Source organism: Myotis nattereri (genome assembly GCF_964212035.1).
Source record: "Myotis nattereri genome assembly, chromosome: 2".
NCBI classification, from domain to species: Eukaryota; Metazoa; Chordata; class Mammalia; order Chiroptera; family Vespertilionidae; genus Myotis; species Myotis nattereri.
The window spans coordinates 1,549,301-1,575,834 of NC_138076.1; the positions used below are offsets into that span (position 1 = coordinate 1,549,301).

At 58.3% G+C, this 26,534-nt stretch overlaps 1 protein-coding gene and 1 long non-coding RNA gene across 2 annotated transcripts in view; both read left to right on the top strand.

Moving 5' to 3' along the window:
• Positions 1-26,534, top strand: part of CSMD1 (CUB and Sushi multiple domains 1) — a gene marked incomplete at its 5' end in the record, with an annotated part of 654,679 nt that overhangs the window by 476,892 nt on the left and 151,253 nt on the right. Inside the window, 4 exons of the mRNA XM_081082235.1 lie at positions 4,609-4,721; positions 20,483-20,665; positions 22,038-22,364; positions 24,700-24,894. Coding sequence (XP_080938361.1) covers positions 4,609-4,721; positions 20,483-20,665; positions 22,038-22,364; positions 24,700-24,894 — 818 coding nt within the window. The remainder of the gene's footprint in view (positions 1-4,608; positions 4,722-20,482; positions 20,666-22,037; positions 22,365-24,699; positions 24,895-26,534) is intronic.
• LOC308514773 lies at positions 10,893-14,602 on the top strand. Its single transcript, XR_013995614.1, has 3 exons — positions 10,893-12,039; positions 12,108-13,796; positions 13,860-14,602. It is a non-coding gene; the product is annotated as an uncharacterized lncRNA (long non-coding RNA).

Consider the following 26,534-nt stretch of genomic DNA (forward strand, 5'->3'; position numbering starts at 1 on the left):
AAACTGTCAGTTACCTACAAGGGAGCTCCCATAATGCCGTCAGCTGGTTCTCAACAGAAACACTACAGGCCAGAAGGGAATGGCATGAAGTACTCAAGGTAATAAAAAGCAAGCATCTGAAACCAAGACTACTCTACCCAGCAAGGCCATCATTCAAATCTGAAGTTGAAATACTATTAAACAATGGATGGGTTACTGAGAAGAGCAAGGAAGAAATTAAAAAAAAAAACCTTATGGAAACAAATGAAATTGTACATAACAACAACCCCAAATCTGTGGTACACAGCATAAGTAGTCCTGAGAAGCAAGTTCAAGCATTACAGGCCTGCCTCAAGGACCAAGAAAAACCTCAGACAATCGAACCCGACAACTAAATGAACTAGAAAAATATCAAGAATAAAAACCCAAAGTAAGTGGAAGAAAGGAAATAAGAAAAGTCACAGTGGAAATAAATGACATAGAGATTAAAAACAAAAACAAAAATATCAATAAAACCAAGCATGGCTCTTTGTAAAGATAAAAAAAATTGAAGATAGACAAAAGTAAAGGAAGCCACCTAGACATTGCAGTTAACACTTGGGGACTTTTATAATGAACTATAATTCATATGTCTAAGAAAATAACTGAAATGATGACTTTTCCCAGAATACAGTATCTATAACAAAAAAATCAAACAAATGTAAAAACTGAAAAACAGAATATTTGCAATACAGAACTCAACATATATGGTTTGAACTGGAAGAGATCGTAGTAGAAAATATTCAAGGTGAAGTAGGTGTGGGGAGGGAACATACCTACAGACAATATATGTGTAACTGGACTTTGGGAAGAAAGTGAGAGAAAATGGGACATAATCCATACTTGAAGACAAATCACCATTAACTTTTTCAACACCAACAACAGACCTCAAGATGGAGATTCAAGGAATTCTATAAGCCCATCAGGTTAATGCTGGAAAAACACACCTGGCACTTTATAGTAAAGCTGCTGAAAATCAGGACAAGAAAAGTTCTTACACAAAGAAACATTATTTACAAAAGACCAAGTACTAGGCTCATAGAATTCTTCGCAACAGAAACAAACAAATAAAAAGACAGCAGAATAACATCTTTTAAGTGTTGGGGGAAACAAATGCAATTAAATAAAAGGGATAATTGAAAATAACTGACTAATACAAAATGGAAAACAAAAATTGAACTTTATTAAATATTTTATAAATAAGACAAAACTCTCTAGTTAAAAATACTATAAAATAAAAGGCTAATATGCAAATTGACTGAACGGTGGAATAACCGATCACTATGACACACACTGACCACCAGGGGGCACATGCTCAATGCAGGAGCTGCCCTCTGGTCCTCAGTGCACTCCCACAGGGGGAGCACCACTCAGCCAGAAGCCCAGCTCACAACTGGTGAGCGCAGCAGTGTTGGTGGGAGCCTCTCCCGCCTCCATGACAGTGCTAAGGATGCCTGACTGCCGGCTTAGGCCCGTCCCCATGGCCTAAGCCAGCAGTTGGACAACACCCGAGGACTCCTGGACTGTGACAGGGCTCAGACCGGGCTTAGGGACCCCAAAGTGCATGAATTTTGTGCACCAGGACTCTAGTGATATAAATAATTCAGAATAATATAAAACAAATATAGGATGCTTATATGAGACACATACATGTAATATGCTTGTGTAGAATAGTTGCAAGTGAAAGATGGAAGATATTCCTTGTATGGTTTAAATATTACAGCTTTAGTATCACTAGTCAAACTAGACATCATCTGCACACTTCTGTGTATGTTACATGTCAATACAATGTATGATAGGGAAGAAATACTTCTTTCAAATCAGATACGCAGATAGGACACCCAGTCCTAAAAGAACAGTCTTTCTAACAAAGAATAAAAATGTTCAGAAAGAAATCCATAGTTACAGACAGCACATCACTCACTGAATCCTCCCTTCATTTCCACCTTGTGTGTGGCGTCGTGCGGGCTGCTCCAGGCTTTGAAGGGACAAAGCAATGACTGTCCTTTATCTTCTTGGAGCACCAGCCCCTGCCCTGCCCCACGTGAGACTGTCGGGCTGAGGGGTGAAGGAGATGATTGACAGTGCAGGTCACCTGTTCGTGTTCCCGAGTCTACTTTGCCAACGGCAAAGCTGCCTCCTTGACCAGAGACATTTGTATGCTGCACTGACTGGCTCCGCACACTCGTTCGGCTTCCACATGCTGCTCTGTCAGCATGTGGAGCCCCGTCATTGGGCCCGTGTTTCCTTACACGGCGGACAGCTGGGCCGTGCAGCTGCTCTGTGAAGGCACAGCCAGTGCCTCACGGAGACCCCAATGACCCGGCCATTAACGTGCCGAGGAGACGCCCGGGGCCTCTGCCAGCTCTCAGCCGCGAGCTGTCCGTCTCCAGAGGCGCTCCATGTGGGGTCGCCGTGGGCACTGTGATCCAAGCTAAACTTTATCTTTAGAGCAGTTTTAGGTTCAGAGCAAAATGGAGGGGAAGGTACAGAGATTTCCCATCTACGGTCACCCCCACCTGCACGCACCCCCGCATCCACACCCTCCAGGTGGACACCTGTCAGTCACCACAGAGGAGCCTGCACGTCCCCCCCCCATCCACACCTTCCAGGTGGACACCTGTCAGTCACCACGGAGGAGCCTGCACGCCCCCCATCCACACCCTCCAGGTGGACACCTGTCAGTCACCACGGAGGAGCCTGCACGCCCCCCATCCACACCCTCCAGGTGGACACCTGTCAGTCACCACGGAGGAGCCTGCACTTCCCTCCCCCCATCCACACCTTCCAGGTGGACACCTGTCAGTCACCACGGAGGGGCCTGCACGCCCCCCATCCACACCCTCCAGGTGGACACCTGTCAGTCACCACGGAGGAGCCTGCACGCCCCCCATCCACACCCTCCAGGTGGACACCTGTCAGTCACCACGGAGGAGCCTGCACCCCCCCATCCACACCCTCCAGGTGGACACCTGTCAGTCACCACGGAGGAGCCTGCACGCCCCCCATCCACACCCTCCAGGTGGGACACCTGTCACCACGGAGGAGCCTGCACTCCCCCCACCCCCATCCACACCCTCCAGGTGGACACCTGTCAGTCACCACGGAGGGGCCTGCATGCCCCCCACCCCCATCCACACCCTCCAGGTGGACACCTGTCAGTCACCACGGAGGAGCCTGCACGCCCCCCATCCACACCCTCCAGGTGGACACCTGTCAGTCACCACGGAGGAGCCTGCACCCCCCCATCCACACCCTCCAGGTGGACACCTGTCAGTCACCACGGAGGGGCCTGCATGCCCCCCACCCCCATCCACACCCTCCAGGTGGGACACCTGTCAGTCACCACGGAGGAGCCTGCACTCCCCCCACCCCCATCCACACCCTCCAGGTGGGACACCTGTCAGTCACCACGGAGGGGCCTGCATGCCCCCCACCCCCATCCACACCCTCCAGGTGGGACACCTGTCAGTCACCACGGAGGGGCCTGCACGCCCCCCATCCACACCCTCCAGGTGGGACACCTGTCAGTCACCACGGAGGGGCCTGCATGCCCCCCACCCCCATCCACACCCTCCAGGTGGACACCTGTCAGTCACCACGGAGGAGCCTGCACAGACACGCCATCGTCACCCGAGTCCACCGTGGACGTCAGGGTCGCTCTGTGCTCTGCACCCTGGGGGCCTGGACAGATGTGTGAGGACGTGTGTCCGTCATCACAGCGTCACCCAGAGCAGTTCCACTGCCCCCCACCCTCTGGGCCTCCCTTCATTCCTCTCCCCATCCCCACGGCAACCCCTGACCTGTGCCCGTCCCCGTAGTTCCACCTTTTCCAGGATGTCACAGAGCTGGAGTCACACCTTGGCCTTTCAGACTGACTTCCGTCACGTAGCCACATGCATTCAGGTTCCTCCTAGTGTTTTCATGGCTTGATAGGTCATTGCATTCTGTGCTGAAGGGTATTCCATCCTTGACATGTTTTAAAAGGGACCTTGTGGTGAACATTCTGGATGACTCCAGGCCAGACAGCCAAGCGTTTTGTTAACGAACCAGAGCATTCCTCAGCGTGGGTGTGCTTTCATGTGGACAGTGTGATCTGGTGTCTCCCACGGCCATGGGTGCGACTGTCCCTCACAGGTGACTACCCCCAGCCCTTGTCCAAGACCCGCCCCTGTTTCAGTGCCGAAATCCTGCCCAGGACATGCCCTATCATTCCAGACTGAGGGGGCCGCTGGTCACCCCACATTTATTGTTAAAACAAAAGGTACACGTTTTCACTATGGAGAATAATGACTGTGAATCCCCTGCAATACTGAGTTTAAATGTGAATATGGATTTCACGTGGCCATCGATCCTTTGAGGGAAGGTCTTACTACATGTAGGTGTCCCCCCAAATGTGCACACGCCCGATGACTGATTGTAAAGGCCTGTTTATGACAGTGCATTTCGTTTCTAAGCTGAGCCACCAGCGTGACCAGCGGGGCACATGTTGGGACGCCTGCATCTGGCTCGTGTGTCCGAGCGCCTGTGCCCCTGGGAGCGGGCAGAGGTAACAGTGCCTAACGGACGCTTCCTGCTTCCCTCCCGCAGGCTCACCGGCTCCAGCGTCCCCGACCTGATCGTGAGCCTCAGCAACCAGATGTGGCTGCACCTGCAGTCGGACGACAGCATCGCCTCGCCCGGGTTCAAGGCTGTCTACCAAGGTACCCACCGCGGGGACAGGCACCTCTGCCGGGCGGGGCGCCTCTGGGTGGCAGACACAGGACAATCCTGTCTCCTCGGCCGTGGAGACAGGGACTAACTTTCCATCCTCCGCCGCGGGGACGCCTGCCTCGTAGCTGTTTGTGGAGCAGAATGTTTAACTTCTCGGGAGCGTGGCCTGCCGTGGCACCTGCCGTGGCGCCTGCCGTGGCCACGTCAGGATAGAGAGCAAGACCCCGAGTGGACTGGGAGCTGAGCCTCTGACACGGTGAATCTCGGGGTTTTACACGCCCCAGCTCAGTCCCTGGGCGTGTGGCTCAGGGAGACTGCTTTTGAGCAGAGGGTGCGAATCATCGGCGGGTCACCTGTGCCCTGCACCCCTGGGGTTTATGGAGGCAGCGGGACCAGGGCTGTGAGGAGGAGAGCAAGCCCGTGTGGAGGGGCAGAGAGTAACGGTGTGGGGAGGAGGGGCTCCGCCCGCAGGGGCTCACCTCCCAGCTCACTGGGGCGGCGGGGGCGGGGGGGGGAGATGCCCATCTCGGCGCTGGGTCCGGGGCGGGCTCCCTGGGCTCGTCACCCTGCCCCCTGCTGCCCAGGCCCTGTGTGTCAGAAGGGTCTCAGGGAACAGAGCTTCCCCCTCAGCATAGGCAGCGTGCTTTCCAAGGAGTTTTCTTATGAAAAATGTCCCCAAATGAACAGAAGTAGAAAGTGACTGGATGAACCCTGAGGGACTGTGTGAACTGTGCAAGCCCCGCCCCCTCCTGCCGCTGCCTGGGCTGGGACCCGGCTGCTGAGTGCTGGCCCGCCTGGCAGCCTCCCTCCCCCGGCCTCCCCAGTGTCCAGGGCGCCTGCCGGGCAACCAGCCACGTGTCCTGTACGGACACCGGCCTGGGCGGGACTCCCAGCCACAGTGACTTGTCAGGGGGAGTCTCGCCAGCGCCATTCCCACCCCTCACAGATGACCAGGACGGGCAGGGACTTGATCACATCACCCAGAAATGACATCTGCAACCCACTCAGCTCCCTGCACTGCCCCCCCCCCTCCCCCCGGAAGCACCATCATTACAAAGACAGTGCTACCGTGAACCACAGTGTGAGGAATCAGCGGGCATTCAGGGTGAAACATGAGCTTATGGTCCACACACCTCTCTAAATCTTCAGAAGTCTATATACTTCCCATAAATTGTTGGTTTTTTGTTAAATTACAAAGAACTGTAATCCGATAAGCTGGCGATGATCCGGGCTGTTTACTGTCGGGGGGCTGCTGAAAGGAAAGAAAGAATCAATCGGTGTGTAAGTTGCTATCAGGAAAGGTTATGAGGCGGAGCCGTGCCAACTGAAGTTCCCAGTGCCCTTCCCGTGCCTGCTCCCGTGGCCGGTCCCCATCCCTGGGGGTCAGAGCCCTATTGTCCCTGAGCGACTTCCTGAGCTGGGCATCGGAGAGAACGGATAGCAAAGCCGGGGTCCCCTGAAACACGGGTGCGGGTGCGGGTGTGTGTGGTACGGAGGCGACGCAGTGGCTCTGCCCGGGCTGGAGACCGGCCCGGCCTCTGTAGCAGGAGCATCTGAGTTGCCGATGGTCCTGGGGCGTGCCCTGGGCCTCCCTCTGAGCCGCCCCCAGTGTCACCGGCTCCCTCAGGAGGTGCTGAGCCCCTGGAAGCCTCTGCGAGACGCAGGGCGGGGGACGTGCGCCGTGTGACGGGGGAGCCGGGAGGTGATTGCTCTCCGACTGTGTGAGGAGGTGAGGGACCGGCTGGCGTCCAGGGGTGCCGTCCACCCGGAGCTGGAACATGTAACCCAGCGGCTCTCAACCTGTGGGTCGCGACCCCTTTGGCGGTCGAACGACCCTTTCACAGGGGTCGCCTAAGACCACACTGCATATCAGATATTTACATGACGATGCATAACAGTAGCAACATGACAGTTATGATGTAGCAACGGAAATAATGTTATGGTTGGGTCACAACATGAGGAGCTGTATGTAAAGGGCCAGAAGGTTGAGAACCACTGAATTGTAACCAGAAGCCATTGCACATCCAGCCCCCGAGGCAGGTCGTTAAGAAGCGTCTGCCTGCCCAGGGGCGTGGCTCCGTGGCTGAGCATCGACCTAGGACCCAGGAGGTGGCAGTTTGATTCCCGGTCAGGACACCTGCCGGGTGGTGGCTCGATCCTCTGAGCCCCAGTGGCCGGGCTCCTGGGAGGGTCCTTTATGGGGTCATCTCGCCTGGGCCCAGGGTGCCCCAGCCCTCGGTCGGGCATGTGCTGGTGTCTGTGAAGGGCTCAGGCGAGGTTAGCATTTGAATGCACAGACTGAACAGAGCAGACTCCCTCCAATGGTGGGCCTCCTCCCCTGCTGTACATGCAGACAGACAGACAGACAGGCAGGAAGGTGGACAGACCGTTCCCAGATTAACCCTCCTCTCCCCATCTCCTGTGGCCCCTTGCGGGGCACGGACTCGCCCTCACCCTCACCCCGGGGAACTGCAGGCACTTAGGGCCGAGGGGAGCTGGAGGGGGTGTGACTGAGCAGAAGACCCTCGCTGGTCCCTGGGGAAGGTGACCCCGCGGCCCCGCCTGGTGCCTGTGCGGTGGGGGCCTGGGAGGAGCGGACAGGAGAGTGTCCGTCGGAGGAGCAGGCGGTTCCCCGAGTCCCCGGGACGGGGCGCAGCCGCGTGAGGTGCTCCCCCAGCCTTTCGCTTTATCCCGTGTGGATCCCGGGGAAATGCCGGCGGCCTTTCTCGCCTGGAGTTCCTTCCTTCCACAGGAGATGCGGCCTCGTATCTAACAGGAGTTTAAAAGGAGATCGAGGGCCTGATGCGTCTCTGAGCAGGAGCCCTGTGCTGGGTGGCTGAGGTGGTGGTGTGTCGGGGCAGGACGGGGGCAGGACGCTGAGCAGAGCGCATGGGGCAGGTGCCCCCGCCCCCCCTGCCGATGCCACAGAAAGTTCTGGAGCTGGGTGGCCAGTCGGAGTTTCCCCAAGTGGAGGCCAGGGAGCCTGTCTTGGTGCCACTGGCATCGATGTGGGCGGCCCCCGGGCCCCAGCGAGAGGCACGGCCTGCTGGGCGGCTCCTGAGGAGGGTGCAGCCAGAGCCCGGCGCTGAGAGAACCGGCACTTACTCCTGTTGAGGACCCCCCCCCCCTCCAGCAGGAGCTCGCGTTCTGCCTGTGTTCTCCATCCTTCCATCTGCGCCTCCTCCTCCTCCTCCGTGAGCACGGGACCTGGCCACGCCGTCCGCGGGAGAGCAGGTTTGCGGGGAATGTCGGCCGGAACTCAGACCTGAGAACATGAGTGCGACCAGCACAGGCCCATGTATCTAACCGGCTCTGTCTTGTCGAGGTCCGAGTCCCCCGTCCACATGACCTCATCCTGTGCCGTTTTGTGCTTAGGAAACACACAGCAGAGCCAGTTCCAAAAGCAGGGCCGGCCAGTGTGGCTCCGTGGTTGAGCGTCGACCTAGGAACCAGGAGGTCACAGTTCCATTCCTGGTCGGGGCACATGCCTGGGTTGTGGGTTCGATCCTCAGTGTGGGGCGTGCAGGAGGCAGCCGATCCGATTCTCTCTCATCACTGATGTTTTTATCTCTCTCCCCTTCTCTCTTCCTCTCTGAAAAAAAAAAAAAAAGCAAAGCATATTTTCTTGTTTCCTTCTGTCAAACATTTGTAAGGTTTTTTTGGAACTAGATTTCCTCACCAGCTTTTCTCTTGCTCCGCTCAGCACTGCGCCCTCCGCAGAGCAGCCGGCACCTGTGGGGTCTGCGCTGAGGCCGGCAGTGTTTCCCACTTTCCTTCCTGGCCCCCGTGTGGCCAGCTCATCGCGCCTCTCTGCCCCCGGGGCCAGTACCTGTGAGGGGCTCAGTCTGGATTCGTTTCATATTAGATATGAGAGCTCGTTCCGGTCTATAAGGGCCCGTTGGCACCTGTAGTTTCACTGTGGTTTGCAAACAGGCGCGCGAGCTGTGCAGGTCGCCTGAGAAAACGAGGGCGAGTTCACAGCAGCTCAGCGATGGGTGCGGGAGGGCGTTTGCTTCCCGCGGTCTCCCCGGCCTCATAGAGCTGAGAAAACACATTCACACAGACCCCCCACCCCCCACCCGTTCCTTATCTCCCCGCCCAGTTCCCTATTACCCCCCACCCCAGGCGGAGGCGATTGCCTGTCTGAAAGGCAATTCCATGGCAACTTTTCACATCAGTTTTCAGTCCATTTCGACTTGACGGTTATCTCTCCAAACTTTTCACTTCCCTGTCAGAAATGCAATTACCCACCAGCCCCGGACGCGTGTGCGACTGCTGCTCCCTCCCAGCGGCGCCCCGACAAGCCCATCGCATGGCTTCCTCTTACAAGCTCCCTCCCGGCCATCACGATGGGCCTGAATCTCATGCTTCCCTTTTCTGTCACCTGCGGAGCTGGATTATCCACCCTGTGGGAGGATACGCCCCCTGTTGCCTTTGCTGTTCTCTTTCTTGGCTTTTCCTCCGAGTTTTATCCTCTTCCCAGGTGGGTGTCTTTGTTCTCATTCCCGCAGTTTTACGAAAATCGATCAGAAAGCCTCGCCTGCTCCGGGGCCTGGGGCTCCCCTGCCCCCCATTTAAAAGGCATGTCCATGTGGCTTATGGCAGGTGTCTCCCCACTGACCCCCTCTCCTCCAGGCTCCTCCCCGTGGCCTCACCCCTGAGGCCTCTGCTCCTTAAATAACAACAAAGCGCTTGGGAGGCCCTGTGCATGGCTCTCCCCAGCCCTGAGCTGGGGCTGGAGGTCGTCTCTGTGGTGATCTGTTTCCTCTTTGTCTGAGCCATGGCCCCCATGACACCTGCCTCAGGGCTTTGGGGGGTCAGTGAGGTGATGGGGCCCCCGCGCCCTGTGACATCTCCCACCTGTCAGTGCCTGTGCTGTGAGGTCACAGAGAAACCGCCTCTTTGCCCGCCTGTGAGGCCACATGCGTGGTCCCCCTCCAGCCTTCCAAGGCTCCAAGGACTGAAATTGTTACTAAAATTCAGTGTTTAGCGCTTGTGATTGTCTGGTGGTATTGAAAATACCTTAGTTTATACTTGTATCCTGTCTGCCTTTTATTCTTGCCGTTTATTTATAGAAAAAAGAGCATCCGTCAGCCTGTAGAGTCTGCCCAGTGTGCATGTTCTGATTGCATTTCCACGGCGTGTAAGGAAACTGCTCCGATTCTCCCTCTACCCCACCCTCTTCTCTCTCTCTCTCTCTCTCTCTCTCTCTCTCTCTCTCTCTCTCTCTCCCTCCCTCCCTCCCTCCCTCCCTCCCTCCCCATCGTGCTACACAGCACTCTATAGTGTACTTGGATGCGGCATAATTTATTCATTCAGTCTTCCAAACTCATAAATAGCCTTGTGAATGTCTCTTCTCACATATTTTTAAAGCACAGGGTGTGCAGAAAATAGCTCTTTCTAGTGTATATCTCAGGTTTTTCAGGAAGCATCATTGGCATAAATACAACCCTGATTTCCTTTTGAAAAATTGTCACCAGCCCTGGCCAGGTTGCTCAGTGGGTTGCACCGTTTCTTTTACACCCGAAAGGTTTTGGTTAGATGCCTGGTCGGGGCACGTATGGGAGGCAACTGACTGATGTTTCATACATCCGTGTTTTTCTCTCTCTATCTCTCTTTCCCTTTCTCTCTCTCTAAAAAGAAAGCAAGAAACCTACCCTCAGGTGAGGATTAAAGAAAATTGTCACCTAAACACACAGTTAATTCATTGCAGTTGTAAGTTTAAAACAGAATACTTTGATTCATGGGGGGACTGAGCCAGTTGAATAATCGCAAATAATAAACCATCTTTAAGGAAAAGTGACGCCGATTCGCAGTCGGTGCAGCCAGTGGAAGAGAGAACAGCTGCCGGTTCTCGTGGATCCTGATGGCCCCGAGTCAACGGCACGAAGGTGCCGCAGAGGAGAGAAGGGCCAGCCGTGCCCTCAGAACTGTCGGAGTCTCTCCCCCAGGGTGGAAGGCGGCTCAGCACCTGAAAGCCAGTCAGCGCCATCCAGCCTGGGGACGGGACAGGAAAGAGAAAATGGTCGCATCAGCGGTTGCAGAGAAGGCACCTGCAGCATCCAACCCACAGCGGCACTCCCTTCCCGAGCGCAGGAGTCCCCGGATCCGCGGGCTCATGACTGTAGGGACATGGGCTTCTGTGCTCCCGGAGGCCCGTCAGACCAGGGTGGGCGTGCTCTCAGCCCCAGGGAGAAGCTCTCCTTGCTTCTCCCAGCACCTGGGTCACCCAGGGCCCTGGCCTCCTGGCCACACAACTCCTGGCCTCCTGGCCACGTGGCTCCTGGCCTCCTGGCCACGTGGCTCCTGGCCTCCTGGCCACGTCTCTCCGGTAGCTGCCTGTCTTTACTTCCTCTTCTCCTCTGTGTGTCTTGGGTTCGGGTCTCACCCAGAGAACACAGGCAATCTCTTTGTCCGAAGACCTTTAACCAGATCGCATGTACCATGACCCATTTTCCGTGTGAATTCACATGCAGTTTTCCAGAATGAGGAGGTTGCTGGATATTTGGGGGGGGCACCCTTCAACCAGCCACGGCCCCCTCCTGATAAAGGTCTTCAGAAAAATAGGACCGAGGGGACTCTGCTGAATTTGACTGAGAGCAGCTACAATAAACCCTCCTGCTTCCAGGGAGCCGAGTGGTGAGGGCTGTCTGCCTCCCCCAAGACCAATAATAAGGCCGGTGGCGCCCTCCACACCCTCCCGGTACCAGAAGTCCTACTCATTTCAAAGAGGAAGAAAAGCAGTAACAGCCATGCACGTGGGAAAGCGAGAAATTAAACAGACTCTGTTTTCAGATGATATGTTTGTCTAGAATGCTCCCAACACTCACAGAAAAACTCATGGAACCAGAAAGCCAGGCTGGGAATTGTAGGACACAAGACGAGCATCTGCACACCATTGGACTTCTGTATTCTAGCAATAAACCCGCTATCACCCAAATCAGAAGTCCAATACCATTTACAATCACTCAAAACGATGAAATGCCTGGGTGGACGTTAACCCAACGTCTAGGACCTGGGGCTGAAAATGACAGTGTTCTGGGAAGAAATCAAAGATCGACATAAACAGAGAGACCCGCTGTGGCCGACTCCAACAGAGGAAGGTGCCAGCTCTCCCCAGATTGGTCTATGTGGTTGCTGTGAAGATCTCAGCCAGTTTTTTATTGGAAGAACTAGACAAGATTACCCTAGAATGGATGTGGAAAGGCAAGGGACCTGGAGTAGCTGACATACATTTGAAAAATAGTAAAATGGGAAGACTTTCTATGCAGCCACAGTGACCAGGGCGGCGTGGGGTTGGTGACCAGGGTGGTGTGGGGTTGGTGACCAGGGCGGCGTGGGGTTGGTGACCACGACGGCGTGGGGTTGGTGGCCAGGATGGCATGGGGTTGGTGACCAGGGCGGCGTGGGGTTGGTGACCAGGGTGGTGTGGGGTTGGTGACCAGGGCGGCGTGGGGTTGGTGACCAGGGTGGTGTGGGGTTGGTGACCAGGGTGGTGTGGGGTTGGTGACCAGGGCGGCGTGGGGTTGGTGACCAGGGCGGCGTGGGGTTGGTGACCACGACGGCGTGAGGTTGGTGGCCAGGATGGCGTGGGGTTGGTGGCCAGGATGGCGTGGTGTGGTGACCAGGGTGGTGTGGTGTTGGAGGGTGGATAGATGCATGGATCAGTGAAATGGTAGGGAGGGCCCAGGAACAGACCAGGCACATACGCCCACCTGATTTTTGAGAAAATGCAAAAACAGGTCAATAGAGGAAGAACATTCCTTTCAACAAGGCACTGCATCTATTGGACATAAATACAAAACAAACAAACAACTGCAGGCTTAACCTATGTCTTATACTTTATACAAAGATTAACTCAAAGTGGACAAGAGCGTTAAATATAAATTCAAAACTATAAAAGTATTAGAAGAAGATAAGAGAAAGGTTTTATGAGTTGGAACTTGGCAAGTTCTTAAACTTGGCATCAAAACACCATTATAAATTGAAGAACTGACAACATAGACCTCACGGACATGAAGAACGCTTGCTCTGCAGAGGACGGTGCAGACGATGAGCACACGGGCTGCCGACGGGAAGCTGATAGGTCGAACCATCTGCCTGGTAGACTGGTACCGAGAGTGTGTGAGGAACTTCCAAGCTCAGCACTGACGCACACGGGGAACACATGGGCAGAGGAGGGGGGCAGAGAACGCTCCCTGAGAGGGATAGGTGTGCACAGCACACGGGGAACACATGGGCAAGGGGGGCAGAGAACGCTCCCCGAGAGGGATAGGTGTGCACAGCACACGGGAACACATGGGCAGAGGAGGGGGGCAGAGAACGCTCCCCGAGAGGGACAGGTGCGCACAGCACACAGGGAACACATGGGCAGAGGAGGGGGGCAGAGAACGCTCCCCGAGAGGGACAGGTGCGCACAGCACGGGGAACACATGGGCAGAGGAGGGGGGCAGAGAACGCTCCCCGAGAGGGACAGGTGCGCACAGCACACGGGAACACATGGGCAGAGGAGGGGGGCAGAGAACGCTCCCCGAGAGGGACAGGTGCGCACAGCACACGGGGAACACATGGGCAAGGGGGGCAGAGAACGCTCCCTGAGAGGGACAGGTGCGCACAGCACACGGGGGAACACATGGGCAGAGGAGGGGGGCAGAGAACGCTCCCCGAGAGGGACAGGTGCGCACAGCACACGGGGAACACATGGGCAAGGGGGGCAGAGAACGCTCCCCGAGAGGGACAGGTGCGCACAGCACACGGGGGAACACATGGGCAGAGGAGGGGGGCAGAGAACGCTCCCCGAGAGGGACAGGTGCGCACAGCACACGGGGAACACATGGGCAAGGGGGGCAGAGAACGCTCCCCGAGAGGGACAGGTGCGCACAGCACACGGGGAACACATGGGCAAGGGGGGCAGAGAACGCTCCCCGAGAGGGACAGGTGCGCACAGCACACGGGGAACACATGGGCAAGGGGGGCAGAGAACGCTCCCCGAGAGGGACAGGTGCGCACAGCACACGGGGAACACATGGGCAAGGGGGGCAGAGAACGCTCCCCGAGAGGGACAGGTGCACACAGCACGGGGGAACACATGGGCAAGGGGGGCAGAGAACGCTCCCCGAGAGGGACAGGTGCGCACAGCACACGGGGAACACATGGGCAGAGGAGGGGGCAGAGAACGCTCCCTGAGAGGGACAGGTGTGCACAGCACAAGAAAGGCGCTCCATACCCTTTGCCGCAAGGGAGACACAAATTACAACAAAAACGAGGCATCATTACACAACTCTCAGAATGTGTGTAATAAAAAAAAAATGTCCAAATGCTGTCAAGGATGCGGAGAAACTGGATCCTTCAGACCTGCTGGCGGGACTCGCCCAGGCGGGCGCTCTGGGAAGCCGCTCACGCTCCCACCACATGATGACAGGACAGCGATATCCAGGAGGCCCTGGAGCAGCTCTGTCCCTGACAGTGAAACCTGGAAACTGCCCAGAGGCCCTGGGACCTGCGATGGTTGAAGAACCAAAGGGGCCCATCCCCCCCGTGGAGGAGTTTTCAGAGTAAAAGGGGAGGCGCTATGGTGCCCACAACAACTGGGGGCGCCTCTCAGAGCTGAGCGGGCTGCAGGGGAGTCAGCCCCCCGCTGCGTGTCCAAGGCAGTGGGAGTGACAGAGCGCGGGAATAGACAGAGATGTGCAGGGCCGGGGCCGGGAGTGGGGCTGGGAGGAAGCGAGTGGGGGTCCTTGGGCGGATGGACTGGTCTGTTTCAATATCCTTATCAAGTGATAGATGCCCCCTCGAGGGACGGGGGACGGGGGGCGGTTACGGGGGATCTCTCTGTATTACCTCTTACAGCTCCAGGCAATCCAATTATCTCAAAATTCAAAACAAATTTTTTAAAATATATTTTATTGATTTTTTTACAGGGAGGAAGGGAGAGGGATAGAGAGTTAGAAACATCGATGAGAGAGAAACATCGATCAGCTGCCTCCGACTGGGGACGTGCCCAAAACCAAGGTACATGCCCTTGACTGGAATCGAACCCGGGACCCTTCAGTCCGCAGGCCGACGCTCTATCCACTGAGCCAAACTGGTCAGGGCTCAAAATTCAAAACTTAATTAAAAATGATAAAACCCCATACTAATTCGTTACCAAATCACAGACGGAAACTAAATGTCCCCACATTTCCAGTCTCCACCCCTGTGACCCGTCTAGTTAGTAAGTTCTGGCATTTACCTCTGACGAGGGGAGCCTTGCTTTTATTGTAGAAATGCTTCAGTGAGCGGCAGCCAATGGGAGCCGGCGGCAGCCTGGGCAGGGTCTGGCTTTTAGTTTGCCTTTTACTCTTATTAGAAAGTAAAAGCCGTGTGGCTCAGTGGTTGAGCCTCGACTTATGAACCAGGAGGTCAGGGTTAGATTCCTGGTCAGGGCACAGGCCCTGGTTGCGGGCTGGATCCCCAGTGTGGGGCGTGCAGGAGGCAGCCGGTCCATGACTCTCTCTCATCGCGGATGTTTCTCTCTCCCTCTCCCTTCCTCTCTGACATCAATGAGAACATATTTACAAAAGGGAAGTAAAAGCGCTGATGCTGCCCACAGCCTGTCACTGTGGGTGCCGCTGGTGGTCCAGGACGTGAGGGATCCTTTCATGGAGGAGCAGCGGCCCCCTGGCCCGCGGGGTTCCCTCTCCTGGGGTTTCTCCGGCGGCTGTAGAAGCTGCGGGGCTGGTCCTGCCCCCACGGTGCCCCTGGAGCCGCAGTTGGCTCAGCCTTGTCTGCACATGACCCAGCCTGGCGGGCTCAGCCCGAGAAGCCCGCGCTGCGTGCACGGTCCCGGAGCATTTCCTATGAGAGCAAACCCGCCGCTCAGAGGACATCTCCTGGGGAGACGGGCAGCAGGGAGGGCTGGGCCGGGGCGCTGTCATCAGGTGCGTGTCTCCTCCTCCCTCTGTCGCCGATGGCCGAAGACAGGGACGCAGGGGATCAGCCGCAGATGGGTTTCCATGGGTTTCCCCTTGGACAGTGTGAGGCTGACTCCAGGCAATCGCAGTAGATTTCCCTCCCTGCAGGGAGGCTCGGGCCTGGGAAGGGAGTCTGCCCTTCAGCCTGGGGAGCTTTCTGATGCGTGACCAGCGCCGTCTGGGCGGGAGCCGGGCTCCAGCTGAGAGCAGGAGCCGGGCCAGGCTGCGTTCCGGCTCCCGTCTGCTCATGCTCTTCCCTCTGGTCGTCAGCCTCACTGATGTTTTAGGGATCAGGACCCACAGCGGCTGGTAGAGTAGTGATTGTCGACACCCCTCAGACCTGCTCCTGGTTCCTGGGGAGAGGCTCAGCCCCGAGCCACGCTGGCCAGCTGGCTGCACCTTCGTCACCAGCGCCCGCCCTCCCCCTCTGACGGCTGGCCGTCTGTTCTCTCTCTGAGTCTGTCTCTGTTTGTTTGCTGGTCCGTGTTGTTCACTAGGCGCCCACCTGAGCCAGCTCACAGGGTCTGTGCGTTCCTAAGGTGAGGCTGGGAGCTTCGGATGCTGTTCGTCCCTCGGGTCCTGACACCGGGCGGCCCTCAGATCTCCCCTTTAGGGAAGCAGGGGCCGGCTCCGTCCCCACCGCCTGAGAGGGGACACTGGGTCCCGGAGGGAAGGTGGCCGGGGACCTCCACAGGGTGAGGTGCTGCTCATCTGGTTCCCTGATGTGACCAGAGGCAGGGCCCAAGGACCAGGCAGGGGGCCACTGGGCCACACCAGCCATCTCCCTGCCCGGGACGCGGACGGTAAAGAATCTGCTCGGATCTGCTCTCAGGGATGGAAGTAAAACCCAGGGACCCCCCAGCCAGGTCGCCAGGTGGGTGGAGCGTCCGCCCTCTCACCGAAGGGTCATGGGTTCCCTTCCGGGTCAAGGGCACGTACCTGGGTTGCAGGCTCGATACCCAGCCCAGGTCAGAGCACATGCAGGAGGAAACCCATGGACGTGTCTCTCTCACATCGATGTTTCTCTCTCCCGCCCTCCCCTCCACTCTCTCTAAAAATCGATGGAAAAATGTCCTCCAGTGAGGACTCACAGAAAACAAAAGAACTTTTAAAAAGCCAGTGCAAACCGCAGTTTAGCTTGAGATGGAAAGACCCTGGTGGGAGCCGGGCAGCATGGCTCATCCCGGAAGGCTGAGTGGCTGCCGAGCCGACCCCCAGGACGCCTGTCCTGTCCGCTCCGCACGGTGGGTGGCCTTGGGAGGTGATGCGGTCGGCATCCTTTCCTTTCCGTTCTGAACGCTGAGCACAGATCGGCGGGATATCCGCGCCCGGGCCAGCTGCCCCTGCCACAGAGTGACAAGATCGGGTGGGCGGCGGTGGGCGGTGGGCGGCGGCAGGCGGCGGCGGGCGGCGGTGGGCGGTGGGCGGCGGCAGGCGGCGGCGGGCGGCGGCGGGCGGCTTTGTTTCCGCTGACACGGCGCTGTGCGTAGAGTTCAGTTCGACTCCTAATCCTGCCAGCGTTCGGCGGCAGGTGTCCGGATTGGCTGTGCAAATATCACTGTTATTTACTTTTCATTTTAATTTTTTAAATCCTCACCCGAGGATGTTTTCCCATTGGTTTTTAGGGAGAGTGGAAGAGAGACGGAAAGACAGAGAGAAACAGTGAAGTGAGAGAAACACACTGATTGGTTGCCTCCCCCACCAGCCCCAGGACCAGGGAGGGCTGGCAACCGAGATACGTGCCCTTGACCGGAATCGAACCCGGGACCCTTGGGTCCGCAGGCCGACGCTCTGTCCACTGAGCCACACCAGCCAGGGCCAGATTCCACTTTTAGAAACAGCTCCTGTGCTCTGTGTTCCTGCCCCGAGGGCGTTTCCGGGTCCTTCTGAGGCCGCACCAGCCACAGGCTCTTGTCTGTGCTGAGCCAGGCCTGCTGGCTGGTGTCCCTGGGAGAGACGTGGTTCAGGCCCCCAGGCTTCGGTTCGAGTCTGGCCCCGCCTGGCTGTGCTCCGTCGAGGGCCACGCCTGAACCCCCGCCCGTCCTTAAGGAGGTGCCGCCTGCAGCTGGGTGGCCCGTGTGCCCCGGGGCACGCAGCCCCTGTTGCTGGAAGGGGCCCGTCCTCCCATCACGGCCCCTGCAGTTAGTGACGGGTGAGCCTGTGTCCGGAGCCGCCTGCAGCTGGGTGGCCCGTGTGCCCCGGGCACACAGCCCCTGTTGCTAGAAGGGGCCCGTCCTCCTGTCACGGCCCCTGCGGTTAGTGATGGGTGAACCTGTGCCCGGAGCCGCCTGCAGCTCGGTGGCCCGTGTGCCCCGGGGCATGCGGCCCCTGTTGCTGGAAGGGGCCCGTCCTCCTGTCATGGCCCCTGCGGTTAGTGACGCCTGAGCCTGAGCCTGTGCCCGGAGCCGCCTGCAGCTCAGTGGCCCGTGTGCCCCGGGCACGCAGCCCCTGTTGCTGGAAGGGGCCCGTCCTCCCATCACGGCCCCTGCGGTTAGTGACGGGTGAACCTGTCTGTGCCCGGAGCCGCCTTTGCTGTGTTTTCTGTTCCTCTTGCTCTGCTGCTCGAGGAGACAGAGGTGGTCCCAGCCCCGCGGGGGGTCTGGATGCACTGTGACCCCCCCCAGCTGGCCCACTTCCCAGGCATCCCACCCCTCGGGGGGCAGCCCCTCCTCCCACGTGGACTGGGCCACCCCTGGACCCATCTCAGGGGCGGGGGGGCGGGGGGCAGTGCCCACACTGTGGCACCTACCTTAAAACCACCCCGAAACCCAGCTCTGAGTCACCCTCCAAACACCCCTCAGGAGAGCTTGGTCAGAAGGAGGTTAGGTCGCTCAGAAAACCTAAGTCCCAACGTGCTCTGGACCCTGAGTTAACCCGGTGCCGGCCCGTGAAGAACTGCGGCAGGCGGACAGTAGTGCGCGTGGGAGACGCAAATCCACCCACGGGCGTTAAAACTCACTCTCCCACCCGCCGACGTGGCTCAGTGGCTGAGCGTCGACCTATGAACCAGGAGGTCACGGTTCAATTCCCAGTCAGGGCACAGGCCCGGGTTACAGGCTCTATCCCCAGTGTGGGGCGTGCAGGAGGCAGCCCACCCATGAATCTCTCTCATCACTGATGTTTCTATCTCTCTCTCCCTCTCCCTTCTTCTCTGAAATAAAAAAATAAAAATAAACACCCCTCCCTTTGCCCTGCGCCCACTCCGCCAGCCTTGTGCCCTCCCCGTCAGCCCTGCGGACGATCTTTGAAGCGTGTGCTCACCCTGACACCCTGCCATGCCTTCTCCCACACACTCAGCGCAAAACCCCACCCCGCCACGGGTGCGTGCCCCCTGCCCCTCCCCACCTCTTCCCAGGCATCTCTGCTGCAGGCGCTGACCACATGGGCTCGCCTCTGACTCCGCCCCTCCCAGCCACTTAGGCTGGTCCCGCCTCCTGCTACCAACCCCAGGTGTCTGCTAGGTGCTCATTCAGGAAGCCGTGGTGTGGACTTGCCGCAGGTACAGGGACTTGCCGCAGGTACAGGGGATGGCTCGCACCCCAGCGCCATCCAGGAGGCCCGGCCACGGCCTGTCCTCTGTGTGGCTAGTTGCCATGGTTTCCTCGGTGCGGATACTCACGGGGGCTCCTGTCACGCTCACCCTGCCTGCAGCCGCGTCTGTGAAACCCGGGCTACTGTTGACCTTGAGCATTGAGCAAGGGCAGCATTCAGCCAGGGTCCTGCCGGCCCATACTCCCTGCTCTCCTCTTGCCCTTTGAACCCACATTGGGCCTCGCATACTGGTCTTCACTGAAATTAGGTGCATTTTAACTATCTTGTCGTTTCCCTCCAAATACCGTAAACCCCCCCTCGCCCCCCAGAGTGCGTGCATCTTGCCTTCCCCGTCCGCGTCCTCGCCGCTCATTTCTAGAGCAGGGCCTGACCCCGCTGGCCTTCCGAGAGGGTGTCTCCGTGGAGAGTAGCTGGGCTCTCAGCGGCTGCGTCCTGCGGTTAACGTCGGAGGCGGAGCCACGCTGGGCTTCTCTGCTGCATCCGGCCTCTGTCCAGGCGTCACTGCCAGCAGGTTTTCGGGAAAAGAGGTCGATTCCGCATAGTTTCTTCTCGTCCGGAGGCCATGCGTGTTTCACTTTGTCTCATGAATGAGCTCTGACCTTAGCTACAGGAGAGCGTTCACATGGGCCTGCGGACTTCCGTGCTCAGTGGGGAGGGCACCCTCCCTGGCTGTTGCCATGAGAACCGCCCGGATTAGAACGAGGCTGGGGCCTGCCCGTCGGAGGCAGCGGCTGTGGGTGCTGAGCGGCCGTGTGTGGCCAGGAGGGCTCGCTCACCGTGCTCATCGTCACGTCCGCATCGTGGGCTCCTCTGTGTAGCCACGCGTGTCCCTGAGGACCATCAGCTAAAGCCTTTCTCTCACGTCTACATGGCGCCTTCTCCCGGCTCTTGTAACTGAACGCGGGTGAATCGAGTCCGTGTTAAAATGCTGATGGAAATAATGTGGAGACCAGCGATGGTCACCATGTGTTCATGTTCTAAACCAGGGGTCCTCAGGCTACGGCCCGCGGGCCACAATCAAATACAAATATTGTATTTGTTCCCGTTTTATTTTTTTATTTCAAAATAAGATATGTGCCGTGTGCATAGGAATTTGCTCATAGTTTTTTTTAAACTATAGTCTGGCCCTCCAACGGTCTGAGGGACAGTGAACTGGCCACGTTTAAAAACTTTGAGGACCCCTGCTCTAAACGGTTAAGCGCTGTCCGCGTGCCTGTGTAACGGTCCATCTGTCCCTCCTTTTGCAGAAATCGAGAAGGGGGGCTGCGGGGACCCCGGCGTCCCTGCCTACGGGCGGCGCACGGGCGGCAGCTTCCTGCACGGGGACACCCTGACCTTCGAGTGCCAGGCGGCCTTCGAGCTGGTGGGCGAGCGCGCCATCACCTGCCAGCGGAACAACCAGTGGTCGGGCAACAAGCCCAGCTGCGTGTGTGAGTGTCCCCAGGGCCCTGCCCAAGGGAGCGAGACAGGGCGGGGGGGGGGGGGCTCCCAGGCCCGGGACAGCCTCACAGAGGGGACCGCCCACTCTTCACGCCCCACCCCTGCCTCGTCTCTCACTCGCCCCTGCCTGGTCCCTCACCCACACGGTCACCATTGTCACCTGTGCTAGTCAGTGCACCCGAGCGTCGGCCAGAAAGACCGTGGTCCCAGCAGCGCCTCCAGCAGGCGTCGTGAGCGCGACAGGTGTTGGCGTGGATTCCATCCGACACCTGCCCGCCTCCCGCTGAGCCAGTGACGGGGCCAATGGGAGACGGACTTCAGCCGCTGAAACGGTGCTCTTTGTAACGACATAGAACGAAGGGAGGAGGTGTAGGTGCAATCATGTGGGAGAAGAACAGAACCTCCCCCTAGAAATGAATCCAGCAGGTGTTCCCTCCATAAGAGAAAAGTATACAGATACAGGGCACTGCCCCCCCAGATGTGCACACACTTCGAGTCACTCTTCATTCCAAGGGGTGACATCGGAAAAGAAAGAAAGATTGAGCTGTCAGCTGTAAGTGAGTATACACTCTTGGGGACACCAAATAGGAAGGTTTTTCAGTGAACATTCTTTTTTTATTTTATATTTATCTATTTGTCTATTTATTTTTAAATCTTTATTGTTGAAAGTATTACATATGCCCCCCTTCCCCCTATTGACCTCTTCCAGACACTTCCACCCCCCACCCTCACCCCGGCCTTCCCCCGGCCCCATCGCCTGTGTCCGTGGGTGGTGCTTACATGCAGACAAGGTCTTTGGCTGATCTCTTCCCACCCCCTCCCCCCGCCTTCCCCCTGAGGCTCCACAGTCCGTTCCAAGCTTCCGCGTCCCTGTACACACAGTACACTCTCTTCAAAGTAACTCTTCCAGATTTTTACAGCAGCCACCCAGACGTGGTCTGATTTTCCAAGATAACGTTTCTCAAGAGTCAACCGTCACCAATGACATACGTGGGTAACTTGAGCGACGCTCATGTGAAGTGGGGAGTGAAACGCTGGCCCGGAAGCCCGAGTGGAGCCTGGGACTCCGTGTCGATCTCTGCTCCTCTGAAGGCAGAGGTTTCTCACTAGAGAGGCCGACGTCTGCCCATGTCTCAGCCAGCTGGACGGGTCAGGTCCGAGCCCAGCCTGTGCTGGGTCCGTGCAGGCTCGGGGCACCCCACACGCTGGAATACTCTGTTTCCAGTTTGGGAAAGAGAAAGTGTTAGGGTCCAGAATTAGCCATTTACCTAGCGGACGGGCTCCCTCCCCGTCGGCCCCCAGCTCCGTGCCCCGGTCCTGGGCCCCGTGTGCGATGGGTGAACCCTCTCTCTCCCCTCACAGTCTCCTGCTTCTTCAACTTCACGGCGGCCTCGGGGGTCATCCTGTCCCCCAACTACCCCGAGGAGTACGGCAACAACATGAACTGCGTGTGGCTGGTCATCGCCGAGCCCGGCAGCCGGGTCCACCTCCTCTTCAACGACTTCGACGTGGAGCCGCAGTTCGACTTCCTGGCGGTCAAGGACGACGGCGGGTCCGACGTGACCGTCCTCGGGACGTTCTCCGGCAACGAGGTGCCCTCCCAGCTGGCCAGCAGCGGGCACGTGGTGCGCCTGGAGTTCCAGTCGGATCACTCCAACACCGGCCGGGGCTTCAACATCACCTACACCAGTGAGTGCCCGCCCGCCCTCCCCCAGGGCCGAGCTTCAGCGTGCTCTGTGCTCCTTGTTTTCTTTTGGCTTTTATTTTTTTAAAATGTATTTTATTGATTTTTTACAGAGAGGAAGGGAGAGGGATAGAGAGAGAGAGAAACATCGATCAGCTGCCTCCTGCACACTCCCCACTGGGGATGTGCCCACAACCAAGGTCCATGCCCTTGACCAGAATTGAACCTGGGACCCTTCAGTCCGCAGGCCGACGCTCTATCCACTGAGTCAAACCGGTCAGGGCTCTTTTGGTTTTTAAATGTGTTGTTATTGATTGGCGAGAGGAAAGGAGAGGGAGAGAGGACATCCACGAGGAGAGAATCATCCCGTCAGCTGCCTCCTGCACGCCCCACGCTGGAGATGGAGCCTGTAACCTGGGCGTGTGCCCTGACTGGGAGTCAGACCAGCGACCTGTCGCTGCAGGAGATGATGCTCAGCCAACGGCCAGGCCATCTCAGAGGGTTTATCATCATAATTAACATCATGAGAACGCAAAGCGATGCATCGTCATCCTGGTGACCGAAAAACACACCTCTCTGTTAGGTTCCTGGCTCGGTCACCCTGCAGTAAGGACGGAGGCTCTCACATGGCTTTTCTCTTCTTCCTCCCTCCCTCCCTCCCTCCTACCCTCCTTCATCTCCCCTCCCTCCCTCCCTCCCTTCCTCCTTTCCTCCTTTATCTCCCCTCCCTCCCTCCCTCCCTTCCTCCTTTATCTCCCCTCCCTCCCTCCCTCCCTCCCTCCCTTCCTCCTTCATCTCCCCTCCCTCCCTCCCTCCCTTCCTCCTTTCCTCCTTTATCTCCCCTCCCTCCCTCCCTCCCTTCCTCCTTTATCTCCCCTCCCTCCCTCCCTCCCTCCCTCCCTTCCTCCTTTATCTCCCCTCCCTCCCTCCCTCCCTCCCTCCCTCCCTTCCTCCTTCATCTCCCCTCCCTCCCTCCCTCCCTTCCTCCTTTCCTCCTTTATCTCCCCTCCCTCCCTCCCTCCCTCCCTCCCTCCCTTCCTCCTTTATCTCCCCTCCCTCCCTCCCTCCCTCCCTCCCTTCCTCCTTTATCTCCCCTCCCTCCCTCCCTCCCTCCCTCCCTCCCTTCCTCCTTTATCTCCCCTCCCTCCCTCCCTCCCTCCCTCCCTCCCTTCCTCCTTTATCTCCCCTCCCTCCCTCCCTCCCTCCCTCCCTTCCTCCTTTATCTCCCCTCCCTCCCTCCCTCCCTTCCTCCTTTATCTCCCCTCCCTCCCTCCCTCCCTTCCTCCTTTATCTCCCCTCCCTCCCTCCCTCCCTCCCTCCCTCCCTTCCTTCCTCCTTTATCTCCCCTCCCTCCCTCCCTCCCTCCCTCCCTTCCTCCTTTATCTCCCCTCCCTCCCTCTTTCCCTCCCTTCCTCCCTCCCTCCCTCCCTCCCTCCTTCCCTCCCTCCTTCCCTCCCTCCCTCCCTCCCTTCCTCCTTTATCTCCCCTCCCTCCCTTCCTCCTTTATCTCCCCTCCCTCCCTCTTTCCCTCCCTTCCTCCCTCCCTCCCTCCCTCCTTCCCTTACTCCATCCATCCCTCCTTCCTTCCCTCCCTCCCTCCTTCCCTCCCTCCTTCCCTCCCTCCCTCCCTCCTCTGCTTCCCTCCCTCCTTGCCTCCTTCATCTCCCCTCCCTCCCTCTCTCTTTCCCTCTCTTCCTTCCTTCTTCTCATCTATCCATCCATCCGCCTATGCACCCTCCATGCAAAAGAAAAAGAAATCGTGTAGGGACAGGATGGAGGGTTGGGGCCAGGAGCCCGCCCTGGGACACCTGTGGCACTTGGTGAACTCTGATGCGACAGCTGACGTTACCTTCTCTTTACCTCTGCCTCCTCCTTGGCGACATGGATTCTGTTGGCGAGCACCCCCTGCAGGGCACGCTGAGGAGGGGGGGGGGTGAGCTAGGGCTGTGGTTTCCTGGCTGCCCGTGTCGGGAGGCTCTGTGCTTAGCCCTGGCCAGGGCTCCTCTCACTGGACAGGACGGCATCTCGGGGGCCGCTGGCTAGTCCTCGTTCGGTGAGGGAGGGGCGGGCGCTGCCCCCGGGCGGGGACTACGCAGGAGCCGGGACTCCGGCCAAGATGTGTCCGAACCACCCACCTGTCCTCTCTGTCAACCTGGAGGGTGGGACACGGCTGTCGAAGCTCATGGTGGCAGTCACGCCGCGTGCCCGCCTCTCACTGCGGAGACTCCGTGTCTGTCTGTCTGTCTGTGGGACTAGCGGGCTGAGGGCTGGGCAGTGCGCTCATCAGCAGCCTGTCCTGTGTGATGCGCAGAAGTGATCTCAGCCCGCTTTCCTGTCCAGCGTTCGGTCAGAACGAGTGCCATGACCCCGGCATCCCCGTCAACGGGCAGCGCTCCGGGGACCGCTTCCTGCTGGGGAGCTCCGTCACCTTCCAGTGCGACGACGGCTTCGTCAGGACGCAGGGCTCCGAGGCCATCACCTGCGCCCTGCAGGACGGCAACGTGGTGTGGAGCGCCGCCGTGCCGCGCTGCGAAGGTGGGTGCCCCGCCTGCGGTGCCACCACGGGGGGCCCGGGCAGCACACAGGGCACACACGGGCACACACCAGGCTTACACCACATGGGCACACGGGCTCATAACCACAGGGGCACACACAGTCACACAGGGCACACAGGGCCTTACACCAACACGGGCGCACAGGGGCTCATAACCACACGGGCACACAGGGCCTTACACCAACACGGGCACACAGGGGCTTACACCACACGGGCGCACAGGGGCTTACACCACACGGGCGCACGCTGCGTCAGACACAGACCCGCAGGATCCTCAGCACTGGAGCTGCACTCGGGGACCCTCCCAGGCCATGGGGGCTCTGCTCAGCCTGGCCCCGGTGTTGGAGGCCGACGCTCCCCAGCTCCCCACCCTGCTGGAGACCGAGCGGCCCCGGGGGGCGAGACCGCTCTCCTTGTTCTGCGCCAACCTCCCGCTGCCCTGCACGGCTCAGTGTGCGTAGGAACACCGGTGGCCGGGCTGTGGGAGGAGGGAATTTCACACGAAACGTCGCTCACTCCACGCAGCACGTGTCCGAGTTCACGGGGACTTGGTGATTAACTGGCAAACGATGCATCACCCGTTAAAGTGCAGCACGTGAGCCCACAAAGGGCCAGAAAGAGAGGTGATAAGGGCTGGCCGTGGAGAGGGACACGAGCACTGAGGACCCGAGAGGCAGGTCCTGGGGGTCAAGTGCGCGTGGGGAGCACCCCACAGGGCCGGGCGCTGGCTCCTGCGGCCTCTCATGACCCAGTGTTCGTGGAACAGGCCCGCCAAAGGTCTGCATGGAGAGTCAGCCACAGAACACGTCGGGTCGGGAAGGCTTATTTTAGGAACACGGTTGCAGGGGACACGCCAGTGCAAATGGTCCGTACGTCAAAGGAGGATGGCGTCCGCGAGCCCTGACTCCCACGCTGGCAGGTCGTCACGTGTGAGCACGCATGTCACTGGCACACGTGTCTGCCTCCCGCTCTCCACCACACGGTCTTCGCTTCCTGCGCCCCCTGTGGTTGGGCAGACCCTGTGCTGGGTTCTGGCCAGTTCGGTGTAAGTGGCAGCGGAATTGTCAGCTTCCGGCCCGAGTGCCGACATCATCACTGAACACTTGCGGTTCACCTTTGTCGCTGTGCAGTGTAAAGACCCGCCTGCCTTTCATCAGGACGGAGTGACACAAGGTCCCCAGGGCCCTGCACAGTACACAGTGATGTGCAAAGACGCCACAGGCGGCAAGAATCATGTGTGGCAGGCTAGGCCAGGCACATCCCATGAGGGACAGGAGACACGTAGCAAGTGTTCATCATGCAGATTTAGGAACGTCCGAGGTAGTGAAACCACTCCTCCGTCTGTATTTGCTGTGTGTCTGTCTCGGATAGTATCTGTGGGTGTGGCTGACACATGAAATAAGTGTCGTGAATGTGCTGCCGAGAAATCTCAGTGCCGTGAGCTGCGTTCACTCGGGAATCAGTTTTGCTTTAGCGCGTGGCGGCATTCACTCTGCAAGCACAGCAGGGCGCCTCCCTACTGCCAGTGGGGCCTGCGGGGTGGGGTGTATGGGGTGGGGGCGTGCGGGGTGGGGGCATATGGGCGAGGGCCGTGCGGGGTGAGGGCGTGCAGGGTGGGGTG